The sequence below is a fragment of the Momordica charantia genome (genome assembly GCF_013281855.1).
Source record: "Momordica charantia cultivar OHB3-1 chromosome 7 unlocalized genomic scaffold, Mcharantia_2.0 BLBB01000007.1, whole genome shotgun sequence".
Taxonomy (NCBI): domain Eukaryota; kingdom Viridiplantae; phylum Streptophyta; class Magnoliopsida; order Cucurbitales; family Cucurbitaceae; genus Momordica; species Momordica charantia.
In genome coordinates, this window is record NW_028275165.1 from 518,933 (window position 1) to 541,040 (window position 22,108).

General features: G+C 34.4%; 1 protein-coding gene across 1 annotated transcript; it reads right to left on the reverse strand.

The window, feature by feature from the left end:
• Window positions 1–11,615: 11,615 nt before the first annotated feature.
• LOC148209967 (uncharacterized) lies at window positions 11,616–12,463 on the reverse strand. Its single transcript, XM_088126713.1, has one exon. It carries the CDS (start codon window positions 12,370–12,372, stop codon window positions 11,794–11,796), a length of 579 nt encoding a protein of 192 aa, XP_087982839.1. The 5' UTR covers window positions 12,373–12,463; the 3' UTR covers window positions 11,616–11,793.
• Window positions 12,464–22,108: the final 9,645 nt, after the last annotated feature.

Here is a 22,108-nt window from a genome sequence, read left to right on the forward strand (position 1 = left end):
AAAATTTTGATTATTTGATAAGGATTTCATCTTTGATTATAAAACTTAGTTTGAATTAGAAAAAAAAAATTTGTTTCAATAGGTCAATTATAAATAATAGAAAATACTATTAATCAAACAAAGTATTTTTTAAAAGAATAATTATAAAATAAAATTGTTAGAGTTGTTATTTATTTCCTTTTCGAAAAACATAATTTCTATATTTGGTAACTATTTTTTCTCCCTAATTTCATGTTTTTTCCTTTTCTTTTTCTTTTTGAAAAAAGAAATGAAATGAAAACATGTGTTTAATAACCTTTTTTGTTTCATGTTTTATGAATAAAGTAAGTAAAAGTTTAATATGAAATTTATTTTTTAATTAAATTTTCAAATTCATTATTTTATATTTATTATACATTTAAAAAATTTAAAATAATAAATAATATTTTTATCTACGTTAAAAAAAAAAAAAACTTGTAAGAGGAAGAATAAAAAAGAAACTTGATTTTGTTGTTTTAGAAGAATCACAGTTATAATCCCTCAGGTTTCTCCCTTCTTGACCAGACCAAGGAGATATGGCACGCCAAACATTTACCCTATATTTCTTCAGGTCGGGTCAGAGAAAAATGAGAAACGAGAATTTTAAAGATGAATAAACCACCACAACCGATGATATCATTTTAAGGATGAATAAACCACCATTCAACCTAAAAGTTTAAGTTGATGGGTTGGGTAAATTTAATTCATTTATATGGATTACGTCTATATTTCTAAAAATTGGAAACCAGAAATGAGAACATTATCCAATATGTCTCTATTCCTTTTAAATATAAAATTACAAGAGTGAAACGAAGATTTGAATATTCGATTCAGAAAAATTACTAATTATCTTAACCAATCAAATTATATTGGAGATTGAGTATACATGCCAAATTTGTGATAGAAAGGAGTAACCAATAATATTTTTTATGAAAGTGAGAGATTTGACCATTTATCTCTATTAATAGCCTTTACAGTTGGATCAGGATATAGATAAAGATAACAACCAACCATATGACACACCAATTTTTTTATATATTTACAAAAAAGATATAATATTTTAAATTGTTGGTTTACTAAAAAGTTGTTCAAAAGAAAAAAAAATTTGATTGAGTATCAATGTTAGAATTAGATTTGTAGACTCTGGTCATCAAAAATTTTCTTTTTAAGAAAACAATTAATTGGAATCCAAAGATAAAAGCCTACGAAATTTAACACAATTTTGTTTTTGGTTTTTAGTTTTTAAAGGTGGGATGGTTCAATTTAATTCTTTTTTTTTTAACTATTTTGAAATTCTAGTTAAATTAAAAAAATAATTTTAAATCAAAATTTAATTTTATTTGACATATTTATCTTTAATAAATTTCTCTCTCATGGTAAAATTTTGTTCTTACTAAATTTCTCTCCGTAAAATTTATTTTTCTCTCTCTAAAATGTTAATATTTATTATTATTTTTCTCTCTCTTCAAAATTATCTCCATGTATTTTTTTCCTTTTTGTTTTAATATGCTATTCTCACGACTCTCTCTAAAATTTTAATATTTTATCGAATTTTTTCTCTAAATTTTTTTTTGTTTTCTCTATTTTTTCTCTTAAATTTTTTATCCCGACACTTTCTCTAAAAATTATATTTTCTTTTCTCGTTCAATTTTCTTTCACTATAACTTTATTTCTCTGGTTTTTTAATTATTTTCTCTAAAAAATATATTTTGAATTTTGTTTTTATCTTTAATTTTTTTACTTACTATCTGTTTGGGGAAGAGAATACCCTGGACACGTGGAGGACCCCTATTGGTGCTCCAAGATGACTCATGAGTCATGCCCAGCTCGGACGACCGAGATCACCACTACTAGCGTTGACAGATGCTAAGTATGAGGGCCGAGGTGAACCTGGCCGAGGTCCGACCTACCGGGAAGCTCGGTGGGGGTCGATGCGAACTACTGTCAGCGGCGTGATTATCGGGCATAATCGTCGGTCCCGAGATTACCGGGTGTAATCGTCGGTCCCGAGATTACCGGGTGTAATCGACAATTCCGAGATTACCAGGTGTAACCGTTGCGAGATTAGCGGGACTACCACCCATAAGTAGAGGACTTCACTCCACGATCAGGTACGATGATTTCTGGCCTCAAACTAAACTGGGAATCCGACCTATACTGACTTGATCGTCGGAGTGCTCACCTTTTTGTGCAGGTCCGCCCAAGGATTCAGATCGGTCCAGAGGCCGAGTTCGAGCACAATCTGAAACACACTGTTGTGCATATCCTTACATAAACACTATCATTTTTCTTTCTCCCTCTAATTTCTTTTTTTTCTTTTAACATATCTTTCTCTCTCAACCTTACTTTTCTTCTCTAAAATTTTTCTCTTTTTATTTTTAACTTTCCTTTTACTAATTTTTTTTTCTATATCTTTTTTCTTTATCTCTCTAAAATTTATCTTTCAAAAGTTTATTTCATCTCTCTAAACTTGTATTTTTCATGTCTCGACAGTAGAGATGACCAAAATTTTCGTACCCTTGAGTCCCCACTCTAAGAATAGAAAATGCATGTCCCGACACAGTCTCCGATTCAATTTTTAAATAATTAATAGACAATTTATTAACATATTTATTTGATTGTGGATAAAATATTAAATATTTTTTCAAACTAATTATCTATACTAGTAAATAATAATTCTAAAAATAATTAATATATATTTATTACCATTTTTATTGTTAATTATAAAAATAATTAAAATTAATTATGAAACCGGTGATTTTTCTCACAAACATCCATGTTCGTAAATAAGGATTCTTTGACCTTGATCCCGATTCTCAGAATGAAAAACGAGGTGGAGACGGGGGACTAAATATTTTCACGAGTCCAAGAATAAGAGAAGATATTATCACTCTCGTCCTGCACCATGGTCATCTCTACCTACATTGAATTCTTCTCTCTCTAATATATATTTTTAATTTTCTAATTTTTTAAAAACACGAAACTAAAAATGGTTCCAAACATATTTGGTTTTCTGTTTTAAAAACAAAAAACAATTATAAAAACATAAATGATTTTTGTTTCAAAAAAACTAAAATCTAAAAACAGAAAAACCAAAAATCAAAATAGAATTGGTTATCAAACGGACTTAAAAAGGATCCAAATTTTAAATATAGATGTCAATAAAAATATTAAAGTCTCACTTTTTTTTCTGTTGTAATATTGTTAAAATTTTAATTATATGGATATATCTAGAAGAATAAAGAAAAAGAAAAGACCCACGTGAATTTAGTTGAACTATAATTGACACCTTATCATAAATTTGAATACCTCACCGACCTTGTTGTACTTAAAAAATAATGTAGTTATATTTAAATAAATATATAAACATTTTATTAAGGGTGTTACTTTTTTGAGCCCGTGGAGATCCACTCCAAATAATTAACATTTAATTGGAATTTTTTTTAAGAAATTAAAAATATGGAGAATAGTTTCTACGATCCCGATGAATTTCTGCTGGGAGTCTCCACCCCGATTCCTGCAAAATTTTGTGGAGACGGTGAATGAAGTAGGTGGCTCCCACCCCACCCAATAACGCTCCTAATTATGTCTTTTTATATTTGATCAACACTATTATTGTACAATTAAACCTCCATTGTTAATATTAATCCCAACCAGATTATTCACAACATTGAAAGGAACGAAACATATTGTTTCTGATTAGTGTACATGATGTATCCAAAAGAATTTATTATATCAGAAAAGAGATATTTAATAATTCTTTTTAATTAAAAAAGTTGTTTATAAGATTCATAGAGGGTGTTAATAGGACAATATTTATTTCTTTCTTGCCTTCTAAAAAAATTGTTCTCTCACCCCTCTTTTCTTTTTCCAAAAAAAATAAAATAAGATGTTGAGAGCTGACCTTTCCACACGAGAATTTGAAAAATAATTATTTAAAGAAATCAATTTTTAATCTTCGACTTAGATAATTTTTATCCTATTATTTTAATTTCATTCCATTGTATCTTAAACTTATTTAAATGTTGTAATTTTCACCTTAAATTTTAAAAAATATTACAATATTTATCTTAAACTTTAAAAGTGTAACAAACTTACTTAAATTTGAATAAGTGTTACAATTTTTACGATAAATTTTTGTACGAAGAATCGCTAGAAAAAGTATTATCATGTTCATTTTTTTATTAGTTATTATAAAACATATGACTAGTAGAAAATCTATAGAATTTAAGGGGAAAAAAACATTAGATCCAATTCTTAATTTTCTACATTAATCAAACTTAATTCTAATGTCAAGTATAATTTTATTAAAATTACCGAAATTTTAGAGATTTTTACATTGTTCTTTTTATTATTAAAATTAGCAGGTTAATTAGCGAAAATTCAATAGAAAATAAAAATAACAACATTTATCTTAATGCATGTGGTATATATATATCACCGAAAATGTTCAATAAAGAACAATAAGTCTTCAAAAACACTGAAAGAAAGAATCCTGCAAAATGAGAGTTATCACTCAAAAGCCTTAGTTTTTTTTGTTTTTTTTTTTTTGAGAAACTCAAAAGCCTTAGTTAGTACACGATCAAAGATAATCCAAATATTTATCAACTCACACAGTTGATGTAGCTTCTCCCTTTAACTTAATGATATTTATAATGTTAAATGATAATCATTGGTATAAAGAATTTGAATTTATAGTTATCTCCGAAATTCTAGAAAAATTGTACGCGTTAAGGGAGGAATGTAGTTGGACATTTTTTTTTATCTGAACGTTATAATCAAGTTTGAATCTATATAGTCAAGTTCAGTAATTTAGTTGCCCAACCATTCCGAACTAGTTACCAAGCTTTCACCTTACGAGGTTAGTACATGTGGCTTTTAATCCAACTGCTGATGACATGTTCTTAAAGCTAATTTTTTACCTTTATATATATATATATATATATATAACTAGAGTAAATTTTGATTTTTCTCCTATATATATATATATATATATATATATATATAAATACTCAACTCAACATTTAATTTATTTATAACCCTAAATTTTCACCTTTGTTCAATTAAATCATAAACTTAATTTAAGTTGTGGATTTAATACCTTTAGGTATCAACCAATATACCACACGAAATCCAATCAATAAAACCCTTTAAGTTCAAGTTACAAAAAGGTACAAATCCAATTACGAAAATTGCTCTAATTTAACAACAAAATTAAGTAGGAGAAAAAAAAGAGTACAAAGTTAGCAATAATTTCCAAAATGCAAATAAAAAACAGCCAATAGATTAAGAAGAATTTAAAGTTTAAGATTAAAATTGACTCACCCAACTCATAAAAAAAAGATGTAAAAAAATAAAAAAAAAACAAATATATATATATATATTTTCAAATTTAACCATTTTCGCATGTGACAACAAAAAAACTAAGTTTCAACGACCAACATAAGCTTAACTCAGCAATAATTGACACCTATGTATGAATGAATTGGAATCCTCCACCATTTATTGTACTCCTAAGAAAAAGTTTCAATTCTCGACCATCTACTATCGAACATCATATAACCATTGTGAGTGGTTCATGGGTTCAAAGAGGCTAAGGTTAATTGAGAGGAAATAGGTTCAAAACTCATGATTACTACTTATCTTAGGAATTAATTCTTATGTATCTTCGACACCAAATATTGTAGGATCAAGTAGCTGTCCCATGAGATTAGTCAAGATGCGTGCAAGCTAGCCCGAATACTTACGGATATCAAAAAAGAGAGAAAAAAAAACACCGGCATATTGTTATTATAAAATTCTTCATCCCACAAAAGTGAAAAACACGAGAAATCTTTTTAACCATAAATTTCTTTCAGTTTATGAATATTTACTTACCTCAAATTGATCATGTGACAATTTCGGAAAAGGAAAATAAGGAATATTAGGAGCAGATGCGGCTGGGAACTTGGGCTGAAAAAGACACACAAAGAGTTAAGGCCCAGGTGACCAGTCTTAGGGCCCAATTTATAGGACAATTTTATTCAAAATTCATTCCCTCCCATATTAATTTATAAGATGATATCTTCGAGTGACTGTTTTAGAAACTTATTTACATAAATGTGTAAATTTTTATAATTTTACACTTTTAGATTTCTGTCGTAGGATTTTAGTTTAATTCTGAATTTACCCCTACTCATACTTTTTCATTTATTATAGTTTTTTGCTTTTTTGAAATATAAAATAGTTATTTCCATAAATTAAAATCACAATCCTTTAATTAATGTGGGTCCCATATTAATTGTCAATTCAAATTCTTTAATTCACTCCTCCAAATCCTTCAAAAAATTTGATTTTCTTTATTTATCAATATTATTAATTAAAAAATATCCAAATCTCATGATTGTCATTTCTTCCAATTTCTGCTCCAAATCCTTTGATTCACTCATTCAAAACCTTAATTTACTAATTCAAAAAGATTGATTTTCCCTTAATTCACCCCACATTGGTGCTCAATCTTCAAGGACAATTTAAAATCACACAAACATCTTTTGAAGTCTCAATAAACATATATCCGCATATTCAAAAAATGTATTGAAAATCACAATATATATCCACTTATATATCCGCATATATACATTCAAAATCATTATAGTATATATTCGCATATCCGCATATATACAAGTTGAGTTATAAGATATATCCTAATCAAACTCACTATAATATATATCCTCATATATACAATAGTTCACACGAAATTAGAAATAAAAAACAACTGTTGGAATGCAAACCTTTCGATCGGGATAAACGAAGATGAACTGCTCTGGCGATGGAGAAAAACGGAGGCGATCGGAGATGAAAGCAGGTAGACATCGGCTGGAGACGAAGGTAGGCAAAAATGGCCAGAGAAGAACGAAGGACAGAAATATTCTTTCGAACGGGATAAACGGAGGCGAGCGATGGAGAAAAACAGAGCCGGCCAGAGAGGAACGCAGACATAGACAAACGGTCGGAGAAGGACGGTCAGAGGAAGAAAAATGCACGGTTGGAGAAAGAAAAGAAAAACCGACGGTTGGAGGAAGAAGAAAGGGGTTTCGAAAATGGATGGTTTTGGAGATTTTTGAGGTTCGAGACTTTTTTATTTTGGAAGTATAATTAAGCACAGGATTTAAATGGTAACCTCCAAATTTACCATTTCTAAATTTAAAAAATTATTTGATATTAAGATGAATCCTTAAAAGATATATTAGTAATTTGTGTCAGGGTACCATTGTTGTTTCATGACAAAAACGTAAATTTTATACATTTCAATCATTTTATGTAATTATGATTCCTAAATAAGCTATCAATGTACTAATCACTTTATCCATGTTAACATTTATATCCACATTGTTGTATTAGAAAAATGGACAAAATATCAAGGATACAAAATTAATATTAATCATTTTTAACCTATCTTAAAATCGTAAAATGTTAATGGGTTCATTTAAATATTTAAATTATAAATTTTTAATTTTACTAATTCTTTCATAAATTTCATCGAGATCAACATTTTATCGATATTTTCATTAATATTTCCATAAAATTGATACTTCGATATTTCCTTCGACATCAATATTTATTTTGTTATGCCCTTATAAAAGGTCGTTTTTATTATTACAAAAGCGGAGTGGAAATTGGAACTCGGACTTGAGATTATTGATGCTTTAATCAATAGAGTTAGACTAACATCTGGTTGGTAAAAATATTGAAAAACTTAAAGTTTAAGATGACAATGAATTATTACTATAAAGAATATGAATGTAAATTAGTAATTTGTGTTTAACGGGTTAAGATACCTATCTCCAAGTAAAAGATTGTGAGTTTGAATCCTCGCTCCAAATCCAACAGATAATAAGTAATTTGTGTGATTCTTTCAAACATCGAGTCACTAAAGTTTTTCTATTCTTTTTAGTTCAACCATGACGAGGATTCAAACTTCTAAATTGGTTCAACTATGTTCAATTTGACATATAACTTTTTTATAAATATAAATATAAAATCTTTTCCCTGTAAATTTATCAAAAGTTTTTTTTTTCTATAGGGAAATTTCAACATTTACCCACCAAATTTAGTTATTTTAAATTCAAAACCTTATTATAATTCTTTTAATAGTGAAAACTTTAATGCCTTCCACTGTCACGATCAAGTATTGAAAATTTAAGGGTCAATTTCACATCATAAATGATGCAAGGATGGATGCTTGAATCTTTTCATTCATACTTTAGGGAAAAAAAAATAGTGACTTGTTTAGTTTGATATTATTTAAAGAATGATTAATATTAAAATATTTACTTACGGCGAGTAATTTTCATGATCTAAGAAAAAACTTCACTTTTTGAATTTTTGAGTTGGATGATTCATTCCTTTTTCGAATAAAGGTGGATGATTGAAGTCTCCTTTAGAATAAAAAAAAAACTAAATATTATGAGATGATATAAAAAATCATTCACGAAAGTTCTTAGAGAAAATATAATAAATTGAAACTTAGCAATTATTTTAATTATTCATAAAATATAACATGTTATGATTGAATCTTAGCAAATAAAATACAACATCGGATTTCTATAGTTGCTTTTATAAGTTTCAACTCTTGACTTATCTAATATCGAACACGATATAATCATCATGAGTGACTTATTGGTCAAAATAGGCTAGGATTAATTAAGAGAGAATCGACAGACATGTTGAAGTCTCAATTATATAGAAATGTCTAAATAAAATACAGAAATGTTGATAGAATATCAATAAAATGTCTATATGGATGGATATTTCTGAAAAAATTATAAAAAGTAAAAAAATTCATTATAAATATTTAAATTAAAAAAAAGTATTTCACGTTTTTTTAAATAAGAAAATCATTAATATTACTATTATGTCATTATCAGTGATATTATATTAATATTTTTTACATCTTGTCTATTTTTTTCCAATACTATGAAAATACTCTTTAGGTAGATATTGGACCTATAAAAATATGAAAATGTCTATGTATCAATGAAAATTTAATACCTTGAAAATAAGGTAGGTCAAAGAGGCAAAATCTTTTCCTGTCCTCGTCTCCAAAATTATTTTTAAAGAAAGTCCATCTCGAGCCCTATTCTCTTTTATTATTATTATTATTATTAAATCGATAAATCTTACCTTGTTCGAGTCTTAGCTCCATCAAAAAGATTGTGATATCTATTCCTAAAAAAAAAATATGGCTTTGATGATTTGGATCATACTTGGCCTGCTGCCCCCTTACTGTACCTTCTGTACTACCCATGTGCCTACATGTAATATATGTCTCTACATTTTTTTTTGTTCACTTTTTCTTTCCTATTTTTTTTTTTAGAAAAAAGCTTATACAATTATGCGAATCCGAATGTAGCTAAATATCCCTGAGTGTCCGAGCTAGTCCTGCGCCCACTTCTACTATTCTCACGGACAAACGCTTGACTCTACAACATTTTATTGTCAAAGTTAAATCCTAAGACATAGATGATTATTATGGTCTGAATTCATTCTCTTTAAATTCTTTAGAGTTTATCTTAGCTGTCTTTTGGACCATTAGACTAACCTTAAAACTTATGTAATACAATTTAGCTTACCCGAACATAATTTAGTACTATTGAGGCATTTATATATTCGATCTCTTAAAGGACAGGTTTAAATTTTGCCCTACATCCGTTAAATCAAAGTTTAAATTTCATTTTGATCTTGAACATTTATGCTTATTATATTTTAATCTCTAAATTTTAAACCTTCTATTTTTCCCTAAAATTTGAATAAAAAGTTATTTTAGTTTTTACTTAAATTTTGTACAAATTATTTAATAGAAATCTTACCTGAAAATCTTTTGTTCAACTACTTATTTTATAGATCATAGTTACAATAGGTTAGATTTGAGTTTTTTGTTACATGATTAATACAAAATTAACTTTTAAGGACTAAAATAGGTTTTTCTTTGTAGTGAAACTTAAACAAAACATTTGAAAGTTTCGAGATCAATTAATCAAAATAATTATGCATTATTTTTCATATACGTGAGTGTTTCAGGCCAATTTACGTACACCTCCACAAATCTCACGAGACAAGTGCCTGATCCTACAATATTTAGTGTCGAGAAAAATTAATTTCTAAAGTAGGTGGTCATCCTAGTTAAGGTTTTCAGCCAATGAACCACCCATTATGATTAAATAAGTATGAAAAGTTAACTAACTGAAATAGAGATTTAAATCTTAAAAAATCAATCTTATTTTGAAACTATCAATAAATTGTATCAAAGAAAATGAGCCCTTAAAAATTGGTCTTAGAAAATAATTGCCCTTTAGAATCAAAATCCAAACAGCGCCTTTATAAATTTGAGACAAATTAAAAGTAGAGCTTGTGCAAAATGTGCATGTATTTCTTCCATGTTAAGAAAGGAATTTCAAACCCTCAAATTCATGGGTCCTCTTCCACACACCCATTTCTTGTGGAAGTGCTCCACAAAATTCAAAAGGAAAAAAAAATATATTTCTCAACATCATGTGAGGACCACATTAGAAAGGAAAATGATATGAACTTTGGAGAATGTTTTTAAGGGTAGAAAACAAAGTTTTTTAGGGTAAATTTTTATCACCATATTTATGGTACTTTACTCATTTTGATGGAGTTAATAGTAATTTGATGTTGAGAAAATGGAGCCAAAAAAAAAAAATTTGGAGCGTTGCTGCATGCTATTTTGCCCAAGTGACACTATCGTAAGTCTTAAAAAGGAAAAAGACAGAGAGCACGAGCATTTGCTGGTTTTTTTTGCTTCTTTTTTCTTTGCGCACTGTCCTCATACCCGTACATACGCAAGGGGTCATTGCTTGGTGGAGTTGTGTTCCTTATGGCTTGAACCCAACTCCAATACCTCAAAGTATATTCTTTGAAACCCCAAAGTCATCCAAAGCTATTCCTTGGGGACACGAGCATTTGCTAGTTAGTTATTTTCTTTTAAAAAAAACTCAATTTTATCTTTATCTAGTAACCAGTTTCTTTTAAAAAAAAAATTTCATACTGAGGAGCTTTTTTCGAGGGGAGAATTTTAGTGTGTGGTTTTTCGAGTGTGAGGAGCCATCACTGTCCAACCTTTAAAAAAGTTTTTAGTAAGTTTGTAGAGTGATTCATTATCATTTTGTTTGAGAGAAGAGTGATAGAAATTATTAATAATGGTAGAATGGTTTAATTCCATTGTAATTGGAACAACCGTAATATTTGATATGGGAATAGTTATTTAATATATATAATCATCTCATGCATTTATCATTGAGATAATACTAACAATTTTGATGCATTAAAAAAATGAATCTAAAGGATATTTTTAACCGGAAAAAACACTAAATGTATAAGTGATTTATCACTAAAAGGCAAAATTAATTAGAGCAAGAAAATTTTAAGTAGAGTTTTAGTGGTGAAAAAAATAATTACACAAATGTACCATATTTTCAAGTTAATATATGGATTGTCTCACTAGATATTTTAACTACATAATCGTGTTCGACTAGTTGGCACAAGATTGTCTTTTTGAAAAAATATATATATGACAATTTTTTTTTTTTATATCGGTAAGTATCCCAGTCAACTTTATATATATATATATATATATGACAATATTCACAATTTGTTTTGAAGAAGCAAATATAATTTATAGTGTAGTTGATTATGTACCTAGACATACATTTTTTTATCTCGAACGCTATAGGATCCGATTAATTATTGCTTCACCCAAAAAAATAAAAAATCTATCTACCATTGAAAATAATCCAGAGCTTCAACCCTCCTTTGCATGTTAACTCTTGCAATGAAAGCTTCTGCTCTTTTGTTCAGCTCCTCATTGGCAAACTCACCATCCTCTTCTTCTTCCCTTTGCTTCTCCTCTTCACTATCATTGGTACCGTCGTCGCAGTGGACGGTGTGATCAACCTCTTCCTCTTCTTTTTTCTCCACGACTTTCTCAATCAATTGCCTCGTATCTTCATCATGACTCATGCTTATCTCCTCCATCCTCTTAGCACAATACTCTTCATACATTACATTCACCGACGACGCTTTTGCATCAGTGAGCTTCTGTTCTCCGATGATGTAGACGATGATGACATTGACGACTACGAACAGGCATCTCGGGCTGAAGAACGAGGGCGGCGTAACCACTATTTGGATAATCGAAGAAAATGCATCGGGAGGAAATCGATGAGATTGGAAAGGAAGCAAGAAACTAAAGAAGAAAATGATGAGAGAGTGAAGACTGAAATTGTAGAGGAAGAGTTGGCTTTTTTTGTAATAATATTTCATGGCAAAAAGCTTGTCTGCAGTGATCTCATCCATATTTTAGGGTTTTTTGCTTAGTAGGATTTTGGACACTTTTTTTAACTTTTTGGGAAGATTTGGAGGGAAAGGTTGGAAGAAAATGTTAACACACTTTGGCTCCCAAGAATCAATGTTTCATGACACATGCTTATATATAGTGACATATAAAGTTAGATATTGACCCATGGTTAGGGCTTGTGTAACCATGAGTTAGGAAGCTGACCAAATATCTTGTATATTAATTTTTTTTTATAATCGAAAATCGATAGCTCTTTAATTAGCTTTTTACCCTTATAATCGAGGGGCACTTGCGTCCGCCCCAAAGCCTCTTGGGAAAAATACCGGTCTGCTACTATGCGCACAACAAATTAGCTAATTACGAATCCTTTCTCCTTCCACAGTCATTCAGCAAGTCACAGTAAACTACACGCAATAAGGAATAAGAAAAAGCACGTAAACGACACAAGAGATTTATATTGGTTCACCCAACCTATGGTTGTGACGCTAGGTGTGGGTTTTACTATACTTGGGACATAGTAAAATGGACATACAATTCTGATCTTAATTAACAATAATTACTCTCTATAGGTCTCAACAAAAGTCACATAGCTTCTTGATACTACACCAATAAGAACCTAGGAATATAGGAATGAAAACGCACACGAGAACGGGCTATCAATACTGCTCCACAAACCAAGAACTATCTCTACCTAGCTCTCTGTCAAAGCTCACTTCCGCCGCTCCTCTAATTTTGTGCAACAACACGTTTTAATTTCGACCACAACCATTTAAGAAAATCTAATCAAAGAAAAAATCCTTTTATAAATCGAGGTAGCGTGTTGAGACTCTGTCCTTGGCTCCAATCCCATCAAAATCCAAACTTTAGAGACATCACGTGCCAAAAGATCTTAACACAATGGTTCATAATTGGTGATACCATAAGGTCTCATGCTCTTACCAATGGAACCGTCTCTTAGAGGCAAATATAATGTGATGGTCATGGTACTTTAGATCGTTTATTCTTATTAGCTATGGGTTTATTAATTTCACTACTAAATTTTATAAATTATAATTTATTCACCTATATCAAATACAAATTATACAAACTTCTAGATTTCTCTAACCGATCCATTTCGTACACTTAATACAGGTCATACGAACTAAGACTTTCCAACCTTAGCGCGTTACTCAAATAATGAGCCAAATATGTAATCAAAATGTTTCATTTTAGTTCCTAAAAACTTTTGTAGAAATCTATATGTTTCTTCAAGGTATTATTTTTTTTAATTATACTTAACATTAATTATCTAGGTTGCTCGTTATATTTAACTTTAAAGTTATTATCAAAACTAATTCGTGAGACCAAAACGGCATAGCTCAGCGGTAATTATCATTCATCTCCAACTAAGAGGTTGTGAGTTCGATCCTCAACCTCACATGTTTTATAAAAGAAAAAAAAACTAATTGGTGAGGCTTAAATTATAAACTCACTTCGGTACTAAAATGAACTAATTAAAATCGAGAGTACATTAACTAAAATCAACTAAATTGAAAATATAAAATCTGAAATGAACCCAAGCTAAAAAGTGACCAAATAATATTTTAACTTTTATTAAATATAATACATATACATTAAAAAAAACAAAATTGTAGTAGCTATATATATTACTCAATAATTAATATGCAATTAAGATATTTTTTCCCCTTTTTTTTCATTTTGATTTTTTAGCTTCCTTCCAGACAAAGTAGACAAGAAGATATTATTTGGTGGTGGGATTCAAAGAATGCCACACTTTAATAATTGTGAGGTAGCTTTTTTGAAAAGCTACACATAAAGAATATTATAATCTATTTTTACTTAGGTTCTTTCTCTTTTTCTTTTTCTTTTTTTTTTTCTTTTTGGTTTTAGCCTCCATTTTTCATATGCTTTCCACTAGGGAGTTGATGGCTCTGAGCCTTTATAATATTAGGAAATTGGGATTTTTGACCTATTTCAATAACCACTTTGGACTTTTGACCCCCTTTTGATTTTTACCTATTTATGACCCCTCCACTTCATATTTCTCACCCCTCCCCTTATTTTGCTTTGTAAATTGACTAAATTGCCTTCATTTCATAATAAATGCATTTATGATATAATAAATTTCCAACCAACCCACCAACGACCAACTTAACAATTCTCACTTTGTTTTTTCAACTCCAAATCACCACACACACGCAAGTCACGTTTTTTTTTCCAATACTCAAGATTTTCTCCACGTGATTGTTGGCCCACATTATCCAATCGATCGGTCCCCACATAATCCGTTATCTCGAATCCATTGTTTTCACAATATAGGTATGTCCATTTCATCATTTTAGAATATTGTACTTCTTCAAACTTGTAATGATACGAAATCTTATCATTTTTCTAGAAAAAAACGTTATTTTACGGAAAACAGAAATGCAGTCTAGAATTTAACTTGGACCGGGATTGGTACCGGGATGAAATTTATAACTGGGTTTGAGACCGAGATAGAAGGTAAACTCAAGCCCGGTCCTTCATGTCCAGATACGACCGGGACCGGGACCGAGATGGGGATAAACTAGGGTAGACCGGGATAGGGATTGGGACCGGGACCGGGATTGGGACTGAGACCGGGACCGGGATAGGGACTGGGACCGGGACCGGGATTGAGACTGAGACCGGGACCGGGATAGGGACTGGGATCGGGACCAGGATAGGGACCGAGACCATGCAATATAAATCTTGAATTTTTCTTGTTTGTTTGTAAATTTATTGATTTGTATTTAATTATAGTGTTTTGGTCTATTTGCAGGATGTCTCGTGTTTTTATATCATTCGGTGGAGAATGGAAAGATATTGAAAAGGATTACGTGGGTGGTCGTACAAGAGGATTGACTGTGGATAGTAAAATCACCTATGCTGAATTTCTAGGACATGTATGTAGGCTAAGTAGTATAAATCCATTACAGGAAGATATCATAATTAGACGTGTATATAATTTTAAGGCGAAGGTTTGTGTAATGGAAATAACTGACGACGATGACCTGACTTTCTTCTTGACTGGTGAAGATGTCTCTGAATTGCCGCTATACATATCTACCGTGCCAAAGAAGGTACATCAGAATGAACCTTACATGCCTTCTTTCCCATATTATTTAGGCCAACACGTGTCCAATGTTCCTATTCCCTCAGCTTGTGCCCCCCCATTTGCAAAACCCTTATTTCCGAGACCCTCATTTTCAAGTCCGTCAGTTCCGCCCTCGTCGTCGAACCCCTCTTCTTCCCGCCCACCACCCCCCTACTTTGGTCATATTGGTCATGATATAACATCTCTCGCACCGTTAGGGTCAAATGTTGTTCCTTGTAATTTGGGTGATGATAGGGCATATGATTGGGATGTGCCTGGCTTGTGGAATGGAAGTGAAAATGTGGATGAAGATAGTGATGAATCATATCGTCTAATGACCGACACGGAAGAAGGAGACGATGAAAGGGAATATAATGAGCACGTCAGTGATCGACTTGATGTGCAACATGAGCATGAAGAGGTAACAATTCATAATACAATGGCTGAATATCCTGTAAATGTCGTCCATGAAACGGCAAGCAATAGACTCACCGGTCAGTCAGAAGCTGATAGATTGCAAGCCATGGTCCAATCGGACGGGACCAATGATGTTAAGGAGGGTGATGTATACGACTCAAAGAAGGAACTAGTCATTAAAATGCATTTACTTGCATTGCGGAAGAACTTTCAGTTTCGAGTGAAGAAGTCTACGTTGGAACTATACTTGCTGCGATGCGTCGATCCTACTTGCACGTGGCGACTTAGAGCCACTAAGATTAGAGATTGCAACCTGTTTAAGATAAAGAAATATATCGCAGTCCATTCTAATTGCAATGATGCCCTTATGAAACAGGATCATCGTCAGGCGAAGAGTTGGGTGGTCGGTCATCTAGTACAATCAAAGTTTACTGATGTTTCTCGCACGTACAGGCCGAAGGACATCATCCAAGATATTCGTGAGGAGTACGGTGTAAATATGAGTTACGACAAGGCCTGGCGTTCGAGCGAAGAAGCACTCCGACTTATCAAAGGGGATCCAACTTCATCGTACGGGCTGCTACCCGCTTGTGGGAAAGCCGTGAAAATCATGAACCCAGGTACTATATTTGAATTGGAGTTGGATGATAGCAAGTACTTCAAATATGTCTTCATGGCCATGGGTCAATCAATTAGAGGTTTTATGTGTTGCATTCGACCAGTTTTGGTTATTGACGGGGCACACCTTAAAGGGAAGTACGGAGGTGTATTACTAACTGCTTCTGCTGTTGATGCGAATAACCAAATATACCCAGTTGCTTTTGCAATAGTCGGGAGTGAGAGCGTCGCATCATGGGTATGGTTTATGGCTCAATTGAAGAGTGTTGTCGACACTGTTCAGAATTTGGTCTTCATTTCTGATAGACATGCCGCCATCTGTAAAGCGATTGATGAGGTATTTCCTACTGCATTTCATTGCTTTTGTATACATCATCTAAAGATGAACTTGCTGGCCAAATTTAAAACGCCCGCGTTGGAGGAATTATTTTTTAAGGCTGCGAAGGCATTTCGCGAGTCATATTTCAATGAGAACTGGGTCCAACTGTGCGCACACCCAGGAGTGAGGGAATATCTGGAAGCTATAGGAAAGGAACGATGGGCTCACTGCTTTAACACGAAACTAAGATACTCACAAATGACCACCAATATTGCAGAGTCCGTTAATGCCCTTTTCAGGCATGCACGTAAGTTACCAGTCACCGCATTACTTGATCATATCAGAGGTGTGTTGCAGAGGTGGTTCTACGAACGTCGGACGCTTGCTTCTTCACGTCAGAGTACGTTGTCTGACTACGCAGAGGAAATGATTGCCGAAGCTTCGGATAATGCACGGAGACACATTGTTATGAACATCGACCAGTTTAATTTTGAGGTACGCGATGGGAACCTCAATGGGGACGTTGACTTGCAATCGCAGACGTGTACTTGTCGGGAGTTCGATTATTTTAAAGTCCCGTGCTCCCATGCTATTACTGCAGCCTGTTCTCGTAGCACAAATCTGTACACACTATGCGATGAGGCGTACACGGTCAACAGCTGGATGTTGGCGTATGCAGAACCAATATTTCCAGTGGGTTCATCCTCAACATGGAAGAGTTCTCCGGGGTTTGTGAATATCGATGTTCAACCACCGAAGAAGGTCGTTAGGGTTGGACGGCGACAGACGGTGAGGATTCCTTCCACAGGCGAGGTCCGTCCACCGCGCAAGTGCAGTCGATGTGGTACGTCGGGACACAATCGTAAAACTTGTCGCGAACCACTAAATACTGTGTAGCAATATTATGGCTATTTACGTTGTAATATGTATACATTTATGTATCTCAAACAAAAATTTATTAGAAGGACTAATACATTGTATTTTGGGAAAATTGACTTTGCCTCCTGCAGGGGCCTTTTAAGTTTTTTAATCGCCATTCTCAAATCAAAACTTTCTAATCATTTGCTGACATCACCTACTTTGCCAAATGACCTCCAATGCCCCTCCTTAACTTGGCCCAAATCTCCCTTACTTGGGTAATACGAATAGTCTGTTCCATCTTTAGCGCACTCACACTGTAGCATTCTTCCCTCGACTCAATTTTGACTGTCTTCACCTGCGATTGAAATTACATTTCTCTAAATCTCTTGTTCTTTCTCCTTCGTATTTCGATTGCGACTCACTAATGTAACTCTGACCCTGTCGTCTTCAAGCGAGGAGACGAAGTGATTTTGGTTGCAGATTACAACGAAGGAGATTTCAGATTACAACGAAGGAGATTTCATCGTTAACTTTGGGTTAGTGCATTTATCTCTCGAATAGCTTAAGATTTTCGTTTTAATTACCACTATTTTAGATATTATTCGTAAGTTCTGTACAACCCCAACGTTGTTCTTCTGTCTCTTTTGCTATTTTTGTGGATTTTTTACACTGCACATCTAGGGCTTTCGAAGAAGAGGAAAATAATACGTAATCGGCGCCAGGGAAATGAATCGATTGAGACTAGCCAAATAGCCAAAAATGAGATCAAGAAATACAGTGAACATGAAAGGTCGAGAGCTAGAAAAATCGAGAGCTAGAAAGATCGAGAGCGAGACATACCTAGAACGAGAGAATTTCCATTGATTGACAATTACCGTGAGTGTGCTAGGAAGAGCGAAATCGAGCGCTAGAAATATCGAGAGCCAGGGATATCGAGAGCTATAAATATCGAGAGCTATAACATCGAGAGCTAGAAAGATCGAGAGCGAGAAATATCGAATACGAGAGAAGCTCCATTGATTTGCAATTATAGGTTGTGAAATAGATCGAGAAACATCAAGATTGTGAAACATCGAGATCGAGAATCATCGAGATCAAGAATCATCGAGATCGAGAAACATCGAGATCGAGAATCATCGAGATCGAGAAAAATTACAGTGTTTTACATTTTGTATTTGAACTAGTTGCGTGTTTCCCTTTCCCTGTCTTTTTAATCCGTGATTATGTATCATGTTCAATTATTAAATTTTTGAACTACTTGCGTGTTTTCGTTTCTCTATCTGCTTACTTAGTCATCATATATCTTGTTCAATTTGTTGCAGGTGCACAATGGACCATCAGTTGAGGATTGAGGAGAATGACCGCTTTCCGGCTCAAGCTACCAGCATGTCTCACTTAAGCAATTTCAACAGGCTTATCAAAGATAAACTCACAGCGGACCAACTAGATATGTTCCGTAGAAGAACAATATTTGGTCGATTTGTCGACTTGGAGATGATGTTCTGCAGTGGTGTAGTTCATCACTTTCTGTCAAGGGAGGTTGCTGGGAGCAGTGACGACAGCATGAGTTTCTTAATTGGTGGCAACGTGTTGACATTCTCGAAGGATCAATTCATACTTATAACGGGATTGTGACAGCTGCCCGATAAGGTGGTTCAGAAAAAGATTGGAAAGAATAGGTTGCAGAGGAAGTACTTCAACAATGAAGCATCCATGCTGCTCAAAGAGTTTGTGGAGGTTTACAAGCAGACTGATTTCGAGGATGACGAGGACGCCATTAAAGTGACATTAATTTTGTACACGGAGCTTGTGATGATGGGAAAGAGCAAGAGCAAGTCGAAGGTTGACATCGACTTGTACAACCAAGTCGATGACTTGGACTACTTCAACCATTTGGACTGGGGTTCTGATGTCTGGAGTAGGATAGTTAACGGTCTGAAGCGTGCGATGAATGGTAAAGTTGCGCTATACAAGAACAAAGTAAGAACGAACAAAAAGTATCTAGTAAAGTATAGCCTACCGGGATTTCCGCTTGCGTTTCAGGTAATCAATACGTATGCATACTCGTTGTCCTTGTTTGTGAAAACTTTTTTCAGGTGTGAGACTAAACTGAAATTTTATATTCAGTTGTGGATATACGAGGTTGTCCCATCTCTCATCACTCCCGGTGTCAATCGTTTGAGCAAGACCGCCATTCCTCGGATAATTCGGTATTCGTGCAGTAGAGTCGTCGGTACAAAAGATCTGGGGGAGGAGGTCCTTCGTTCAGCGGTGGTAAGTGATCTATAATATGTTTATTGTTGTCTAGTTGTAATGGTATTTACACTTCCTTATGTTCTTGTGATTTACGTTCAGTTGGTCATATCTTATCCACTCGTGGAGACGGAGCTGGATAAGGACTACCAGCGGTGTCCATTGGACGAAAGAGAGGTGGTGGATTTAACTGCGCCTGGGTGTTCCACCTCCGACAGTGATGATGGACACAATCCTTCCCCCATCACCGACAATCTTGGCACCGAAGACGATCTCCCACTCGACGATGCGCATTCGTTGGAAACGAATGTACAGGCAATGTCGGACGAGTCTTCGGATATGCCACGTATAGAGGCCGCATCTGAAGGTAGGCAACGGACACCGGTCGAAGTACTTCGACGAAGTACTTCTATTCGGTCGAATGTGGGGCAAAGCCCGCGGCAATCACCGCGAGCGACGTCACGCGCTGCTTGCCCCACACAACGGCACGACACCCGTCGATCGAGTGATAGATTCGGGGTTATGGAGAGAAGGCTAGATCTTTTATCTTCGGACATTGCGGAGGTGAAGACGGATTTGGTGGAGGTGAAGACGGGTTTGGCAGAGGTGAAGACGGGTTTGGCGGAGGTCAAGTCCGACTTGAGTGAAATGAAACTCCGGCTTCAACGGTTGTGCCAGGTAGCCTTTTCCTATGACTTGGTATAGTTCGTATATTGTACGTACTCATTCAATCGAAGTGCTAATACGTTAGTTCGTTTGCAGATCGATAGGCGAGAGGTGAATATTGGTGTCTCTCCGTCGGATACAGTCCAAGTGTCACATCCATTGGTATCTAATGTTATCCCCGAGCATGATGGGGATGCTGATGACCACCAACCTGGAGGTTCTGAGGGTGGGAAGGAAGATGATGTGGTTCCTGTAGAAGCGTTGTTGCATGAAAAGGCAACGGATGGAGTAGAGATGACCATACCCCCATCCGATCTTGGAGATGCAGAACTAGCCAACCCCGCATGTATTGTCGATTCGGTGGAGTTGGACGTTACAGTGGTGACACCCATTGTTTCGACAGAGATGGTGGAACTCGAAATGGCACCGCCAATAGTAGAGGATCCACAATCCCATACGACGACATCCGATCAACCCTTCGAGCCTCCTGCCTCAACCAACATTGATGGTCTGTGTGGCATGATCCATAGGCCTCGTCAAGCCGAGCATATTGAGTTGGCCCTTACACCAGCTGATACGAGCCCCACAACTCAGTCGGCCAGGAAAATCGAGGTACGGTCTTGCACACCCTTTTCTAAACTTAACAAACTACGTACAGTATAAAAAATTACCTATTTCTTGTGTTTTGTAGGTTTCGTATCCCGACGAAACAAGAAGGACCGAGCGTAAGCGGACGGAAACGAAACCATTCAGTCCGGAGGACACGCGTCGGCAGAAGAAGAAGCAGAAGGTGGTGGATGTGGATCCCGTACCTGCCAGCCAGGTTAGGCCATTCCGTCCCAAATACAACCCGTTGCATAACTTTCCGGATGCCAAGTTTAGGGAAATGATGCGTTGGGTACGGGACCCTGAGAATGACAAAACAACGCGGCCGTCTACAACTTGGAATGTGGAGAGTGGATATTCCAGAAGATTCTTCATTAACATCCTCAATCCTGTGGAGAAGGTGGAAGACCCGGTAAGTGATACAACACATCCTATTACCCTATGCCCATTACTGAACTGTGTTTCACCAAACATATCTGCTGTCCTCGTGTGTGCAGGAAGCTGCTGGCATTCTATATTTCATTATGAGGAAGCTCGGTAGTCGGCCGCACCTGTGCGTTCATAAGTTCTCTGTCCTGGACCCACTACAAATGGTAAGATAGGTAGTTTTTTTAGAATACACGCATAATATTTGTGTTTCGACGAACCTAATGGTGATTGTGCTGTGTGTGTGTGTGTGATGTTGTTGTTATGCAGCAAGTTCTTGCCGCTACAGGTGGTCCCTACGCACGAATCAAGGGGAAGGTCGTCCAGGACACGATCAATGCTTGGGACGAGTATAAGGAGTGCATGGATGCCGTGCTGGGTCTTGTGGAAGATTTCATTCCAGCCTGGGTGGACGTTGACGTAGTGTACAGCCCGCTCTGTATCAAGGATCACT

Excerpts from the sequence above, each read along its gene's own strand:
- LOC148209967 (XM_088126713.1), bottom strand. The coding sequence starts at position 12,372 with ATGGATGAGATCACTGCAGACAAGCTTTTTGCCATGAAATATTATTAC.